The sequence below is a fragment of the Ailuropoda melanoleuca genome, chromosome 5, assembly GCF_002007445.2.
Source record: "Ailuropoda melanoleuca isolate Jingjing chromosome 5, ASM200744v2, whole genome shotgun sequence".
Lineage (NCBI taxonomy): Eukaryota > Metazoa > Chordata > Mammalia > Carnivora > Ursidae > Ailuropoda > Ailuropoda melanoleuca.
Genome location: NC_048222.1, coordinates 43,029,453 through 43,046,249, shown reverse-complemented (window position 1 = coordinate 43,046,249; position 16,797 = coordinate 43,029,453). Strand labels below are relative to the sequence as shown.

The following is a 16,797-nucleotide window of genomic DNA, read 5'->3' as shown; positions in this document are numbered from 1 at the left end:
GTGGCTGGAATGCAGTGAAAGTGGGGGTGAAAGTAGTAGGAAAAGGTGACAGGAAATGGGGAGCCAGACTGTCAAGGGACCTAAAGGTCATGCTGAGGACTTAGGCTTTTATTCTGAGATGAAAAGCCACTGGAGAGTTTTAAGTAGAGGAGTGACATGATCTAATACATTTTTTTAAAGAGTTCTGGCTGCCCTGTTAAAAATAGAGAAGAGAGAGGTTAAGGGCAGAAACAGAGAGACCAATTAGGAGATTATTGTGGTAATCCAGGGAAACATGATGGCTTGTACCAGGGAAGTAGCTGTGGAGGTCTTAGGAAGTGGGGAATTACCGGATATCCTTTGAAGGTGGAGTTAACAGGATTTCTCAGCGGGTTGGTTGTGGGGGCTTTGGCCTGAACAACCAGAAGGATGAAATAGCTAGTAGGTTGGCTATCTATTCATTCGTTCATTCATTATTCATTTTAAGGGGGGGGGGAATAGATAAGAGAGGAGCAGGTTTGGAAATGAATTCAGGATCTCTATTTTTAAAATTTATTTGTATTGTGATAAAATATACATGACATAAAACTTACCATTTTAACCATTTTTAAGTGTACAATTCAGTGGCATTAAGTACATTTACAGTGTTGTGCAACTGTCGCCACTATCCATCTCCAGAACTTTTTCATCATCTTAAACAGAAACTCCATGCCCATTAAATAATAACTCCTTCTTCCTCCTCCCCCCAGCCCCTAGTAAGCTCTATTTTATGTCTCTGTGAATTTGCTTATCCTAAGTACCTTATATAGGTACTCATGATGTAATATTTGTCCTTTTGTGTATGGTTTATTTCACTAAGTGTAATTTTTCAAGATTCATCCATGTTGTAGCATGTATAGAATTTCTGGAATATTTTTAATATTCCACTGTGTGTTTGTACCATATTTTGTTCATCTGTCTGTTGATGAACATTTGGATTGTGGAAACTATTGGGTGCTATGAACATTGGTAAACAAGTATTTGAGTCCCTGCTTTCAGTTTCTTTCAGGGATATACCCATGAGTGGAATTGCTGGACCTCTCTAAAGTTACAGAAACCACTGTTTTCCACAGCAGCTGCACCATTTTACATCCACACCAGCAATGCATGAGGGTTCTAATTTCATCACATCCTTACCAACACTTGTTATTTTCCATGTTTTTTGGTTTGGTTTGCTTTGGTTTTATTACAGTCATCCCATAAGCATGAACTAGTACTTCATTGTGGTTTAGATTTGCGTTTCCAGGACCTCATTTTCCCCCCAGTTTAATTGAGATATAATTGGCATGTAACATTGTATTAGTTCAAGATGTACAACAGAATGATTTGATATGTGTTGCAAAATGATTACCACAATAAATTTAGATAACATCCATCATCTGTTATAGTTACAAATTCAGGACCTTATTTTTTAACTCTGAGACTGAAGAAAATCACTAAGATTGTAAATGTAGAGAGAGCAGAGGTCTGAGGCCTGACCCCTGAAGCACTTCCAACATTTAAAGGATGGGTGATGAGCAGTCGATAAATAGCAAAGCCAAGAAGAGAATGGTATCCTGGAAGTCAGGTGAGTAATGTGTTCAAGAAGGAGGGAAGGAAGAATTCTGTCAGCTTCCACAAATAGGACAATTAAGATGAGAACTGAGCATTGACCATTTGATTTAGCAACATGAAAGTGAACGATGACCTTTAGTTCACCAAGAATTGTTTTGGTGGAGTATGGGAGTGAAAGCCTGTTTATAGTGAATTCAAGAAAAAATATAGGAATTTGAAGCAAGGAGCATAGATAATCTTTTAGTGAATTTTGTTGTAAAGACAATCAGAAGTGGGGTTTAAGGAGAAGAGTTGCTTAAGGAGAATGTGGGATCTGGAGAGATTGTGTTTCATGGCAGACATTACAGAAGGTATGTCCAATGGGATTGATTCAGTAGAGAGGGTACATTTAAGACCTCATTTATTGGGGTGCCTGGGTGGCACAGCGTTTAAGCGTCTGCCTTCGGCTCAGGGCGTGATCCCGGCGTTACGGGATCGAGCCCCACATCAGGCTCTTCTGCTATGAGCCTGCTTCTTCCTCTCCCACTCCCCCTTGCTTGTGTTCCCTCTCTCGCTGGCTGTCTCTATCTCTGTCGAATAAATAAATAAAATTTAAAAAAAAAAAAAGACCTCATTTATTGATGCAGAAAAAAGAGGAGAGAATGACTGGAATGGCTTGCAGTTCTGGAAAAGCAGAGCTGTGAGGTCCTGGCAGTACTGTCCTCTGCCACAACATTGTAAGACACAGAGGGGAGAGAGTAGGAAAACTGAAGAGATGTGAAATGTGACTGTTGGGTGTTGTGGCCTCTGTAGAATTTGGTTGAAAGATCTCGATGGCAGCCTCTGGTTTTATTCGTGCCAAAGCACCTCAGCAGTAACAGCTGGAACCTGCTTTTCTTTGAGTTCTAAAGATCCAGGGGATAAGGAAGGAAGAGCATTTTCCTTCTCATCTTTAGTCTTTTTTTTTTTTTTCTGTGAACATTTTGACGCTGCCTCTGAATATAATGTGTCTGGTCCTTGATATTAAGCTATGTTTTATCAAAGTACATGCCACACCTGTCCCACACAGGAAGCTGTGGTATGTGGGCAGGACCAAAAGGTGCTAAAAATCCCTTCTGTTTTCTCCACAGCATTACTTAACCACCTAGGACAGAGTGGTCAAGTGGTCAGTAAAGAAGTTTTAACTATTTATGTTTCCACTAGTTACAGAGAAATTTTAATTTTCGTATTTTACCAAGCCTCCATTTCTACTTTCAAGCCTTAGGTCTTTAGAGGACATATCTTAGCAGGTTAATAAGAGTGGAAAATAAGTTTGTACCTGTGATGGTAGTTACTAGGATAAAGGCTCCTTTGGTACTGAAGTCTGACCCATAGTCATAGTCAGCCTATGAGTCATATTTGTCAAACATGCTAAATACAAGACATAAAAGATAGGAAATAATGAAACAACAGATCAGTTGGGCATTGCTAGAGAGCACTTTCTGTCAACCCTCCATTGTGCCTTAAATTGTGATTATGTGGCCAGCCTAGTCTTACTGTAGGTTCTGTGTCTGTCTTTGCAGAAGGAATACAATTCCTAAGTATTCACACAGATTTGTGATGAGAGATCCAAAGGAGGCTTCTAAATAATTTTCAGAATTGCTCTACCAGTTACCTTTTCACCCTAAGTAAGTCTGGAATGCATCCAGCAAAACAGCTTTTGCATGTTCATACCTTTCAGAATGAATCATCTTCCTTCCTTTTAATGAAAGAAGGGCTCTATTGACTATTTCTGGTAGAATTTCCACAAATGTTCTATGTTTCGTAAACCTTCCAGTGTTTCACTCAAGTTAACTCGGGGGTGCCCAATGTTCCCAAAGGAGACCTCTGAATTTCCCAAATCTCAGTCATTTATGTGAAACGAACAGTCAGTGCTGATTCTTCTGGGGCAATATCAGGTATCCTTTTTTAAAGTCGTTCCCGTTATAGGAAGTCAGAAATGGCAGGCAGTAGACTGCATAGGACTACTGTGCTAAGGCCTAGGGACAGGGGAAGGTTTGTTCTTGCTTGTTGAGCATAATCCTCTTTACCTGACGGAAATGGAGAGTGCTATCATCAGAATGTTGAGGTGAAATCTGGGACATCCTTTGATCTCCCTGAAATTCAAAATCTGTCCCAACTAGTCTGAACTTGTTATTTTTATATTTCACAGTATCCAGACATGAGTCAAGAATCTGATTCTCCATTTGTTTTCATCTGCACAAATCCCCAGGAAATGATTGTGAAGTTTCCTATTAAAGGAAATCCAAAAATCTGTAAGTCACAAGCTTTGATGGTCTAATTTTCTTTTCTTTCTGTCTTGTGTCTCACTTGTTTAACTTTTTAAAATTTTCTCTTCTTACTCTGTTCTATGGCATCTCAAGCTTTGGAGGATTAATATATTTATTGATAACTTTAATGTTAACTATAGTATAGCCTTTCCAAAGTGTACCTTGATCCACAATTATTGGCATGCTAGTGAATTACTCTAAACTTCCATTTAAGACCTCATTACATTTAAAGATTTATTTATTCATTTTGAGAGAGAGAGAGGATGCACGAACAAGGGGAGGGGTAAAGGGAGAGGGAGAGAGAGAATCCCAAGCAGACTCCCCGATGAGCACAGGGCCCCGACTCGGGGCTCTCTTTCACGACCCTGAGATCATGACCTGAGCTGAAACCAAGAGTCAGACACTTAACCAACTGAGCCACCCAGGTGCCTGCAGACCCCATTACACTTAAAATCCTTATTTGTCAGCCAAAAGAGTATGCTTTGCTCCGCTGCACTACTCGTTAAAGGAAGTAGTGAGCCAATGCCAATGGCAATAATGACATTCAATCCAAGAATAAGACTTAAGTTTGTGTCTATTTTTGAGTGTTTTGGAGGCTCACTTCCCACTTTTCCTGTGATTACTGGTTCCTAGAGCTCTGCCCTACCCCTCTTGCTTTTCATTCTCTTTTTGAAGCCTCTTGATGATTTTTCTGTAACTTTTGCTTTATGTCTTTGTGATTATAGATCCTCTGCATGTTCACTTCTTAACCACTTTTTGTTGACTTTTTCAACTTCCAGCTCTTCTTCAGCTCCCAACTTCTCTTCCTCTGTGTAGTCCTACCACGGCCTCTTCTGTTTCAGAGCAAACTCAGGAAACACATAGTGGTGTCCTCTCTGCCTAGCTTATTTTTAAAAACGACCTCAACAGCCCACCCATGTTTGCTGGTGTCAGTTACTGTTTGTGCCTCTGTGGCACTGCTTTCCCGTTGTGTGAACTGGATGATTTGGGGGCAAGCGTTGTCTTCAGCTGTGCACAACTGTTCCTTACCCTGTACCTTGGGGACCAACTAGCCAGATGATAAACCTGTTCTATAGAGAAGTACTTTTCTTTTCTTTTTTTTTTTTTTTAAGACTTTATTTATTTATTTGAGAGAAAGAGGGAGCACACGAGTGGGGAGAAGGGCAGAGGGACAAGTGGGCTCCCTGCTCACGGACGACTCTGGGCTGGATCCCAGGACCCTAAGACCACGACCTGAGGTGAAGTCAGATGCTTAACTAACTGAGCCACCCAGGCGCCCCTAGACAAGTACTTTTCAAACTGTACTGTAAATAAAAATCACCTAGAGAGCTGTTAAAACACAGGTTTCTGGGCCCTCTCCCAGATGATACTGATTCTGTTGCTCAGCTAACGACACTTTGAGTAATACTGCTTTCGATCACAAAATGCTTGGAGTGTGAATTTAGATTAATGTATATTCATCACAAAATTCAGGCAACACTCATGATTTATGAGACATATGTTCCTGAGATTCCTACATATCAGGAAATCTGAACATTTTGCCTTTGACTTATATATATTATTTACTTCAGACTGTATCCCAGCTGGTAGCTAAGTGGCCCTGGACATTTTTTTCTTCCTTTCTATTATTTAGGATTTGTTTATTTATTTGTTATTTTTAAAAGATTGTCTTTTTAAGTAATGTCTACACCCAATGTAGGCCTCAAACTCACAACCCCGAGATTAAGAGTTGCTTGGTCCACTGACTAAGTCAGCCAGGCACCCCTCCACTATTTTGGAGACAGAGAGGGAGAGAGAGATATTGATTGATTGATTGATTTAGATTTTATTTATTTGTCAGAGAGAGCACAAGCAGGAGGAGCAGGTGGAGGGAGAAGCAGGCTCCCCGCTGAGCAAGGAGCCTGATGCAGGATTCGATTCCAGGACGCAGAGATCATGACCCGAGCCAAAGGCAGACGTTTAACTGACTGAGCCACCCTGGCATCCCTAGGATTTTTATTTTTTTAAGATTTTATTTATTTATTTTATTTTAGAGAGAGAGAGTACAAGCTGGGGGTGGGGCAGGGGAGATGGAGAGAATATCAAGCAGAGTTCTCACTGAGCACAGAGACTGACCCAGGGCTCTATCTCACAACCCCGAGATCATGACCTGGCCCAAACCAAGAGGCAGACACTTAACTGAGTCACCCAGGCACCCCTTCACTATTTAGGATTTAAATCTCTCTTTTCTTCTCTTTTTTGGATGTGGCATTCTACCCTTCTCTGTTCCATTCTCATCTTACTCTAGGCACCCTTAGCTGCACTGGTGGTAGGAGGCCAAGATTTTACGTCTTCTCTCCCATATCCAGTGCTACTTGATCTTGAGTCCCCATAACCTTTTCTTAGCTTCCTCCCCTATCTTGGTTGTTATCTGCTGCTTAAGCTCCTGTGGGAAAATGTTCTGTGTAAACAGAGTTTAGATATTTCTCTGAAATGTTTTACTCCAGTACTTTCTCTACCCAGAGATCTACCTTCAGTACAGATATTGGCCTGTTTTTCTCGATAAGGTTTAATGAGTGGGCGGTGGGGGAGTGTTACTCTTAGGAGAGAGCTTTCGTAACCTCCTGTCTTTTCCCCACTGTTTCTCCTCTTAAACGCTTTAAAAAGCCAAAGTGGGCTGTATGCTTCTTTCAGGGACAGCAGACTAGAGAGAGATTGTGAGACTGTAGCTTCTTCCATGGTAGGCCAGAGGAGGTGAAATACTGGTCAGAAATAATAGCAAAATTTAAAGAAAAAAAAAAAGGAAAGAATGGTTGACTCTGTGTATCTCAGGAATATTTTTTCTTTCTTTCTTTCTTTTTTTTTTTAAGTAGGCTCTATGCCCAACATGGGGCCTTTCTGAACTCATGACCCTGAGATCAAGAGTCACATGCTCTACAGACTGAGCCAGTCAGGCTCCCCAGAAAAAAAAAATTCTGTCCTACCTGAGGATTTAGTTTGGTGTGATGTTTCTATTCCCTATAACACTTTATTCCTTCATTCTTCATTCCTCCTTACCATCTCTAAGAATCTTACACTCGGGTATTATATGCAGCTGATGAATCACTAAATTCTACCCCTGAAACTAGTAATACACTATATGTTAACTAAATTGAATTTCAGTAAACAATTGCAAATAAAAATAAAAAATAGGGGTGCCTTGGTGGCGCAGTCGTTAAGGGTCTGCCTTCGGCTCAGGGCGTGATCCCGGCGTTGTGGGATCGAGCCCCACATCAGGCTCCTCCATTATGAGCCTGCTTCTTCCTCTCCCACTCCCCCTGCTTGTGTTCCCTCTCTCGCTGGCTGTCTCTGTCAAATAAATAAATAAAATCTTTAAAAAAAGAAAAGAAAAATAAAAAATAAAAATCTTACGCTCTGCCAGAACTTCCTTCCCATAGGCCAAAGGAGCCACCTTCAGTAGCTTACATCTGGAAGAAGTCTTTACTCGCACTGCAACAGGGGAAAATACATACTTGGCTGTTAATTTGAAATGCTTCACATTTTATTCTAGATACATCGTTATACTAAGTGGTTAAGGTCCATAGTATTAATAATATACTCTCCTTCAATTACAGCCCTGTGACTTAAATGTTTTTATTCTTGTTTTTCTTTTGTGGGATGGCTTAGGAATCTTCTATAGATTAGTTCTATGAGATATTCCAAGTTCCAAACTTTGTGTATATATATATATATACACACACATATATATGTATATATCTATATGCTTTAAATTAAGGTTATATATACATATATATTTGAATTTTTTGAGTATAGTTGACACACTGTTACATTAGTTTCAGGTGTACAACATGGTGATTCAGCATCCCTGTACGTTATGTTGTGCTCACCACAACAGTAGCTACCCTCTATCGCTATACAATATGATTACAATATCATTAACTGTGTTTTCTATGCTGTACCTTTTATTCCCATTCCTTATTCATTCCATAACTGGAGGTAAAGGCATATATATTGATTTATGCTTTTGGACACATAAACTTGAGCTTGCTTGACCTGGGGATAATTATGATTCTGGAAATTGAAATAATTCAGAAAAGACCAGTATGCAATATGATCACTTGGCTCTGTGCTCAAATTAGGAAGTGCAATAAAGTGTAGTAGAATATCTAGGTTAAATGCTCAAGGAGATAAAGGAAATCTTTTTACTTTAAATGAGCTACATGCTCTATAAACTCATGCAAATACTGCCTTATATGTTATGCAAAGCATGTGAAAATCCCTATGAGAGTTACATCGATTGATGACAAATACTTTTTCCCCTTTTAACTTCTTGTCCATCTGCTGCACATGCATTTGATTTTCTTTTAGGTACCATGATTGAGGATGTAGTTAACACTGAAAAGCTGTAGGTACTAAATGTAAAAATATTGGGGAAATGCCAAAACTAAGCATCACCATTCTGCGTTTAAGAGTGTACTGTATGTTATTGTAGTTAACTGTCCAGATTCCAAGTCTTGAAAGACGAGGCTGAACTGGAACCTAGAGTTCAGAGTTTCTGCAGTCTGAGGCCAACTGTGATGACTGCTTCTTCATGCAAGAAGCCCCAGTCCTTTGCCTTCATGGCCTGCAGCTGGCCCCAGAATTACCACTATTGGCAGTCACTGTGGTAGATGTTAAGGATGCAGAGAAGTCCTTACTTGTAAGGAGCTCACAGATTGCTGGCACTTGTATGGTTTTCTTAGGCAATCTAGGGGATGAAAGAATTTCTGCATCCCTGGGCATGCTCTGGAAGTTCCTTCTTCCTCTATCTATTTCTCTTTCCTCCTATTAGTTTTCCATTTTATGACATCATCTCTGAAGGCAGGGATTAGTTTGCTTACCCATTGAGTGCTTTGCTCCTGTGAGTTGATCTTTCCTGAGCTAGACTCACTTGAGGGCTTTCACAATCAGACTGGAGTTTTCTGAAGATTGTACTTGGAATGTTCTTATACAGTAAAGCTTTGAGAGTGTCAAGAAGGTAATGTCTCTTTTTGTATAAGAGGAATCTGAAATACACATAGTTAAAAGACTTGTCTAGAGTTGTAAACTGAGACTGTAAGAAACACAACTCCCAAGCCTCAGCATCAATATGACTACCCTTACTTCTTCAGAGAACTTTGAGTTTATGAAGCACTTTAACATACAGTATTTCAATTAGTTACTGGGTTAAATGACTTAGTGTATATAAAAAAAACTTAGCACAGTGCTTGGTATTTAGAAAGCACTTAATGTTGTAATTCTCTCAACTTTGTAAGTTAGTAGGAATTTTTTCCTCCTTTCATTTTTCAGTTGAGTAAATAAGTTTATAGAAGTTGCATTTTGCTCACATCTGGTTTTCCTGCTCTTTTCACTTTATCAGATTGCCTCAGAAACAAATTATTCCAATCACATTTCATTTTGAGGGCACAATATCAGAGCTGGAAGGAGCCTTCTGTACTACATAGTCCAATTTCCTCTCAGCATCGAAAAAGCTGAGGGTGAGAGTGACTAGGTGGCTTCCTCACATACAGCTAGGTAGTCTCAGAACTACAGCTAGGACCTCAGCCTTCTAACTTACTCAATACAGAGAACTAGAAGTCTAGAGTCCTAAGTGGAATTCTGAATTCTGTCCTAGCTTGCCCTAAAAAGTTTAATGAGATGCAGTACTTCTTTATACCTCTGGATTCCACCACTTTTACAATGGATACTCTTATGTTTATCTGATATCTGCTAATTTTGGTTACTTAGTCCCTATAATTCAAAGGTTTTGAAATTTGTAATGTCTGCTTTCTTTGTTTAATTGATTTGATGAAAACATTTATTGAGCACCTACCATTTGGCGCTCACTATGGTAGTGTTAGAGATACAAAGGCAAACGTGCCTTGTAATAGGGCTTTTTGCCAGATTGCTGGCACATGTTCTGATTTCCAGCTGGGCAGCCTGGGGGATGAAAGACTCCTGAATCCCTGGGAATACTCTGTGCTCTAAAGCCCAAATTAAAATCAACAGCATTGTGACTATTGTGGACAGCATTCAGGGCATTGCTTAGTGATGGTTTCTGAGGAAGGATGGTTTCTGAGAAGTAATGTTATTCCAGAGACAGATATACCTCTAGAGAGATGAGAGGGGAAAAGAAAACAAAATTTAAGAAGACAGGGGAACTTGTTAGGTTGGGGTTATTTTTCTCACAATCTTTTGCAGTAGTCAAGACATTTATTCTTATTTTAGTTAGACAAATGAGAATATTGAAGTCTAGAGAGACTAAATGACTTGCCCCAGGTTTTACAGGACAACATATAGGGGGCAGCTATGGGTGTGGGCTGTAGTACACCTGGCTGTCCTCAAAGGGAAGCTCCTTGTTTATTTGTTAGTCTTTATCTTTATTTTTATTTATTTATTTTTTTGTGCTGAGACTGAACTGACCTGTTTCTGTTTCAGTTCAGTGTCAGCATCACTATTGACTTAACTGAGACTTTTTGTGGGGGAAAGCAATGTGCAAGACAGACAGGAACTTTGTTAAGATTATCTTCATGAGGTGCTCATGGGTGGCTCAGTCGTTAAGCGTCTGCCTTCCGCTCAGGGCAATCCCGGTGTCCTGGGATCGAGCCCCACATCAGGCTCCTCTGCTGGGAGCTTGCTTCTTCCTCTCCCACTTCCCCTGCTTGTGGTCTCTCTCTCGCTGGCTGTCTCTGTCAAATAAATAAATAAAATCTTTAAAAAAAAAAAGATTGTCTTCATGAGATGGATAGTTCTTGAGACTGCTACCACTGAACCAAACTCTGTTCTGGTAGATTTGAGGAGTCAGAGGTCAGGGACCACATCAGCGAAATACCTCTCATTAGGGTCACCTGGGACAGGAAGGTTGCTTGTTTTCTAACTTTAACACTTAGAAGAGTCATATAGCCTATGACCTTTGCCCTTCTTAGCTGGTGATAGGGACTCTTTGTCAGTAAAGCATTCATGTGGATTCCACTCCACTGCTGCAGGTCACTCCCCCTATTAAGTCTGAGGCAGCAAAGGGGTGAACCAAACTGCTTTTCTCACTGCGAGGGAGGTTCATGCATTATGCTCAGCCAGTTAACGGGTCAGATGAATGAGTTTCCCACTGTGTGAAATGCCTTCCTTTATTATATGTGTGTATTCTTTAAAAACTTGCCTTAGCATCAGACATCCTGAAAAACCGTGGTGTTTCTTTTGTAGTAGCTACAAAATTAGAAATATTAAGTATTTAGATTCTTTAAGCAAATTCTCATTAAGTGTGTGTGTGCCCACATTTGTGTGTCCTTAAACAGTGTTCCCACTGCTTCCTCATTCTTACAGAATGAAACTCTGAAGTTTGAAAGTATCTGAGTCCTGAAGCAAGATAATTGAATGTGACAGGAACACAGTAACCAGAGGACCTGGGAGGCCATGAAAGATTTGCATTGCAAATATAAAAAATAAATAATGAGGCTTCTTTTTCTCCCTTACAGGGAAACTGGATTCCAAGATCCATCAAGGAGCAAAGAAGGGGTTAATGAAGCAGAATAAAGCTGTCTGACCCAGGAGAAAAGGAACTATACAGCATAGTGGAGTTTTGTGTACTAAAATTGCTATCCACTGGTCCTTTGGAATTGAAGCATTAGAAATCTAAAGGCTCGGCATCAGGCTTGAATCTCTCAGAATTTAAACTCTTACCTAAATCTGTATATTTTTCTTAAAGAGTGGGATTCTTACTTTATGTAGTAGGTTAAAATCTTTGAATACATTATTTATAAAATGCTATTTTAAAAATTCTAGGTCTTTGACATTTCTCTCAGAATGGTATCAGAAGAGAGAGCAACAAGTTGGAAATTACTTTCTTCTCTGAGGCTTAGATTGGAGGTTAGGAAAATTCTTAACAGAGGTTAACAATTTTTTTGAGAGACCACTTGAATTTTAAAGTTTCTTTTCAAAGTAATAGCCTCATTGGAATGTTAGGATGTTTGAGGAATCCTGTGTTTAATACAAACCTGTGAATGGGACAGAAAGGGGTTTTAACAAGTTTTTTGCTCTCATCCAGCATCTCTTGAAGTGAACAGTCTTCAAAAGCTGAATAAACTTTTTTGGCAGATTTTTTTTTTTTTTGAAGGGATAACCTGAAGAGGTGCTGCCACTTTGTTCTTTGATTTGAGATGTTAGGACATAAGAGGATCAGACTGGGAAGAGATGGAGCCACCTGTTAAAGCAGCATGAAAGTGCCCTATTTATTGTTGTGGATATTGCAAAAGCATCACTTGGATGGGGCAATTAGAAACAAACTAAAAAATAAAGTCCCCCAGTAAAATGTATTCAAATACCCTCAAATGCTGAAACCCAGCCATTTAAACCATCCACACCTCAGGAAGCTATGAGCTTTGGAAAAATAGAAGGTTGATTTGAAATGAGATTTTCACTCATCAGTCTGGCCGCACTTAGTGAAGCACTTTTTTTCTGAGGCTGTTCAGTAGAGCTGTCAAAATCTCAGTTGCTGGCATCCTCAGGAAATTCATGGTCTTCAATGTGTATGTTCTGCTTTTTATAAAGCACCACCACCACACTAGGGAAGTTGGATTCCCTCCAGCAGTTGTGTGCATGACTTAAAAAAGAGAGCGGACAGGAGAGAAAAAAAAGTGCCCTGTGTTATGAAAAAGATTAATTTCCCCTTTCTTTAATCCTTCATATTCAGCATGCATTTGCATTGAAATGCCTGCACTTATATGCATTGATGTTCACTCAACTGTGAACCCTGCTTGTTGCATAGCTCTAGGCACTGGTTTTGTGGGGCCCGATCACTCTGGATTCCCAGGGAAAACCCACCCGATTCTTGTTCCGGTAATGCAGACATGCAGTATTCTCATTCTTTTCCTGTTCAACTTCTGTAGAGAAAGTGGAAGGGACAGCTAATGGTACTTCTTTAGGGGGAAAAAAAAAAGTCCCATTCTGGTCTCCTGAAGACCCTAGTACTGTACTAGTAATGAAGCCTCACCGGGTTAATAGTTTACCAAGCAGTAGTACCATGAATTCTGCACTGGAATTGTCTGGTTTTCTGAATAGCAAAATAAAACCGAAAGGCAGGAGGTGAAGGGCCTAGGGAACAACAACAAGTTTTCTGCCTTTTTAGGTGAATGACAGCTCAAGCACAGAGGAGTCTGGATTGATTTTTTTCACCTGGATAGATTGTGTGTGCGTGCCTAAAGAAAAACATTAGGACCTGCAAGATCAGGTTATGCAACAATTTTGTGTGCTGTCATAAGAAAGTTTACAAGAACATTACAAGTTTACAAGAACCCACCTCAGCATCCAAAATATGCATCTGGAGCCACATGAGTAAATGGCAGAGTAACTTGGAAACTTCTTTTCATGGTTAGACTGTGAAAGCCCGTCTTTAGTTCACGTGCTGGTGGTGTAAGGTATGTCTTTTATTTGTAGGACACCGGGGAGGAAGTGTGGGAGAGACTTGGGGGTAGATGGCCCTCAGTTGCTCAGTGATGAATAGCATAATTTAAAGCCTAGTGGAAATTCTTAACATCCTGAGTACAAACTCGCCCAGGAATTGCCTTTCAGTGCTTTACAACACTTTGCACTGACCCTTTTAACTCTGGGACAGCTTGGCCTGAGGGAAGTTTCACATTTCTGAGCTGGTTTTCTTTTGCAGCCTAAATATTATCGGCGCCCCCTTTTGGATGGTTGAGTCCAGTGGCTCTCAATTTGTATAATACCTGAAGGATTCAGTGTTTTTATTTTTCTAGGCAAGTCCCTGTCTCAATTTTGTAAACTCAGAGTGGGATATATATAAACTAGATACTTTCTCTGTCAGGATTTAGGAGACTTCGGCTTTGCAGTCAGATGTTTGGAATGGAGTAAGGGTTTTTGTTTTGTTTTGTTTTTGCTTGCTGTAGCTAATCTAGGGAAAGAGAACTAGGTGTCCCCTCTTTTCTCTTTAAGCTGGAAGTTTACAGAAACCCATTTTTCCTAAGGTGTAGTGTGAAAAATTTAGACTTTAAAGATTACTTTTACAAATAATTACAAAGTTATGGTTTTTATGAGTTATAACCCTTAATCTCTTTCCATTTTAACTGCTGTCTCTACTAAAGCCCATTTATGTGGATTTCATTTAGTTTGGTAAATTTTTTTTAATGCTTTTGCTAGAACTCCTAGCCAAGTTTGAGACAGTGTTGGGGTTGTTCTCTTGCCCAGCTAGAAAAGGCCAGTAAAAAAGCAAGCATCTATTAAACTAGAGAAATCAACTAACTTCAGTTTATTAGGCCTGCGGGGAGGAAAGAAAGGCTTGTGATGAAGGCATTTTTTTCCTTTAGATTCAAATAGCAAGTACACATCTGCTGTTCTCAGCTTCTGTGACTGTGTTTGGAGGGAGGTGATCCATATCACAGGCTCCAGCAGCAACAAGGGATCCAGCATGTGGAGGCCTTTTCTGCTTCTCTCACGCAGAGAAGAAAGAACATAGCCACAGTTCCATCCTCCAACACAAAGAAACTTGTGTAAATGTCTGTCCATTTATATGTATGCACATAATGTGGATTAATTCATGGGGTGAAACTTGGTAAACTGATCAGATTTCAATTGTAACAATGGAGAGCCCAGAAAAAAACCCAGTAAATGTTGTATTCTAGCTTGGAGTCAGATAAATAGGGCTGGGATGGGGGTGGGGGAACTGAGAATCCATATAGACTTGTGACACAGGAAGGGAGTAAGATGTTGGCACAAGGGGCAAAAAATGTCAATACAGAAGATTCGAGAAGAGTCTAGAGCTGTACTGTCTAATATGGTAGCCACTAACCACTTGTGGTTATTTAAATTAAATGAAATTAAGAATTCAGTTCTTTAGTTAAATTAACCAAATTTCAAAGTCTCAAACAGCTACATGTGGCTAGTGACTTCTGAACTGGAGGGCACAAATATAGAACATTTCCATCATTGCAAAAAATTCGATTGGACAGTGCTTATTCAAAGCAGGGGTTCACACACTTTTTCTGTACAGGGCCAGATAGCAAATATTTTAGGCTTTCCAGGTTATACAAGTCTCTGTTACACCTATTCAACTCTGCTGTTACAGTGCAAATGAATCTATAGATAATGCATACATGAATGAGTGTGGCTATGAGCCCATAAAACTTTATTTATGGACACTGAAATTTGAATTTCATATTCTCACACCACAAAGTATTGTTTTGATTATTTTTCAGCCATTTAAAAGTATAATAACCACTCTTAGCTCATGGGACATCCCAAAACAGGCAGTGAGCATGTGAGCCTTAATTTGCCAACCCCTGGTCTAAAGGAACAGGAAGTCAAAACTTAAGATTCTTTTGGTATACAGGACATCACTTAAAATTTTTTGGTGGTTCTTCCAGGCTTGAGAACTTTCTTTGGCTAAAAATTGAGGTTCACTGTAGGACTGTTTATTTTCCTTTTCTCCCTATTTTTGCAGTCCTGTCCTCCCCAGTGGTAGGGTCATGCTGTTCGGTAGAAGATGACTACTTAAGTGTTAGCCCTTAATTAAGTCACATCTAAGTTTAAAATACCAAACCATACTCTTCATCTGTTAAGTAGTTGAATCCTTACTTGTTACATTGCCTAGCAGAGATTGAAAGTGTGCTGTCACCTGGAATCAGTTCTGCCCTCTACTATACTAGAACAAGTTAAAGATTGGTGGGCCAAAGAGATCTTATTCTTCCTAGGCCAGACAGGCTTAGTATTCATCTTTAGCCCCCCCCCACCGCGCCCACCTTGTGGGGGGTGTGTGTGTGTGTGTTTTCATGGAGAATAAAGGGGTTTTATGACCTGGCTGTATCCCCAAGTCACACACTATCTTGAATGGCACTGTTGAAGGATGCCTCAGGATAAGGGAAGAAAGGAAAGATAAAAACTGCAGAGCTAATTAAATGATCAAGGACACAGGAAGGACATAAGAGGGACTAAGAAAGGGGAGCCTTGAGAATTAAGAAATTTCTGTTTGCTACGGAAGGAGGTGGAAGTTTTAGGGAAGAGGTCATGAAGAGTTTACGTTTCACAAGTGAGAGGTGGGTGGGAAGGTTCACGTAAACATGGACTGAATGTCTGCTGTGTAGTGTGCTGGGCAATCACAGATGAATGAAAGATAAGCAAAGGTAAAAGTTACAGTCATTAGAAACAGAATGGTGGGTTGGAGAAGGACAGAATAGGGCTTTTAGATAATAAAAAGCAACAAGATTTGGTAATACAGGATGGTGAGATGAAAAGGGATATAGAGATGGGAAGTGGGTATTTGGAGAGAAAAACAAGTGGTAATCCTAAGAAAAAAAACCTGGAGAACAAAGGATAAAAAAATTAGGGGGTTGATAATTTGCTGAAGCAACGGATAAAATGGATGAAACCATTATGAGCTGTGCTTGCTCTTCTGTTCTTTGTGGATGTTCACGTTCAGACCGCTTACAGCCTTTTCCTCTCCCCATAGTGGAAGGACACCTACGGAACTGGTGTCTTCTGTATGTAAGGTATGATACTTCCCCAGAGACCTCTCTGCGAGGAAGTCTGGTCCAGAGAGAGTTCTTTCCACGAGGGGAGAGCGTTAGGTTCGAGCTCTCCAATCCAGGTTTCTTCGAGTTTATCTCTGTTTTAACCGGCTCGCCGGGTTTTCCAGCATTCCCAGAGCTACGACTGTAATCCGGGCTCCGTGTGACCGCGCATTCCGAGACCCAGGATTTGGCTCTTTCATCCAGGTTCCGGGTTTCCCCGGCGCACTCCCGCTCCAGACTCCACAGCGGCCCGGAATCCAGATCCGAGGGCCTGGGAGTCCAGTTTCCGGGTCTTCGGGGCGGCCCTAGTTATCCCGGATCGCGGCGGCGGCGGCGGTGGCGGCGGCTGAGGGACCCGCGGCCCCGGACACAGCGGCACCGGCCGGGCGGGGCGGCGGCGCGGGGAGGGGGCGGAGAGCCGGAGC

The 16,797-nt window shown here is 40.6% G+C and overlaps 1 protein-coding gene across 4 annotated transcripts in view; it reads left to right on the top strand.

Annotated features, from left to right (window-relative positions):
* Window positions 1-16,236, top strand: part of TRIP4 (thyroid hormone receptor interactor 4) — a 67,314-nt gene extending 51,078 nt beyond the window's left edge. For 3 of the 4 annotated variants that reach the window (XM_034660835.1, XM_002914243.4, XM_034660834.1), the window contains 2 exons: window positions 3,743-3,845; window positions 11,330-16,236. In XM_034660835.1, the coding sequence (XP_034516726.1) occupies window positions 3,743-3,845; window positions 11,330-11,397 (171 nt within the window). In that variant the 3' untranslated portion in view covers window positions 11,398-16,236. The remainder of the gene's footprint in view (window positions 1-3,742; window positions 3,846-11,329) is intronic. The other variant, XM_034660833.1, reaches the window with a different exon arrangement.
* The last annotated feature ends 561 nt before the right edge of the window (window positions 16,237-16,797 follow it).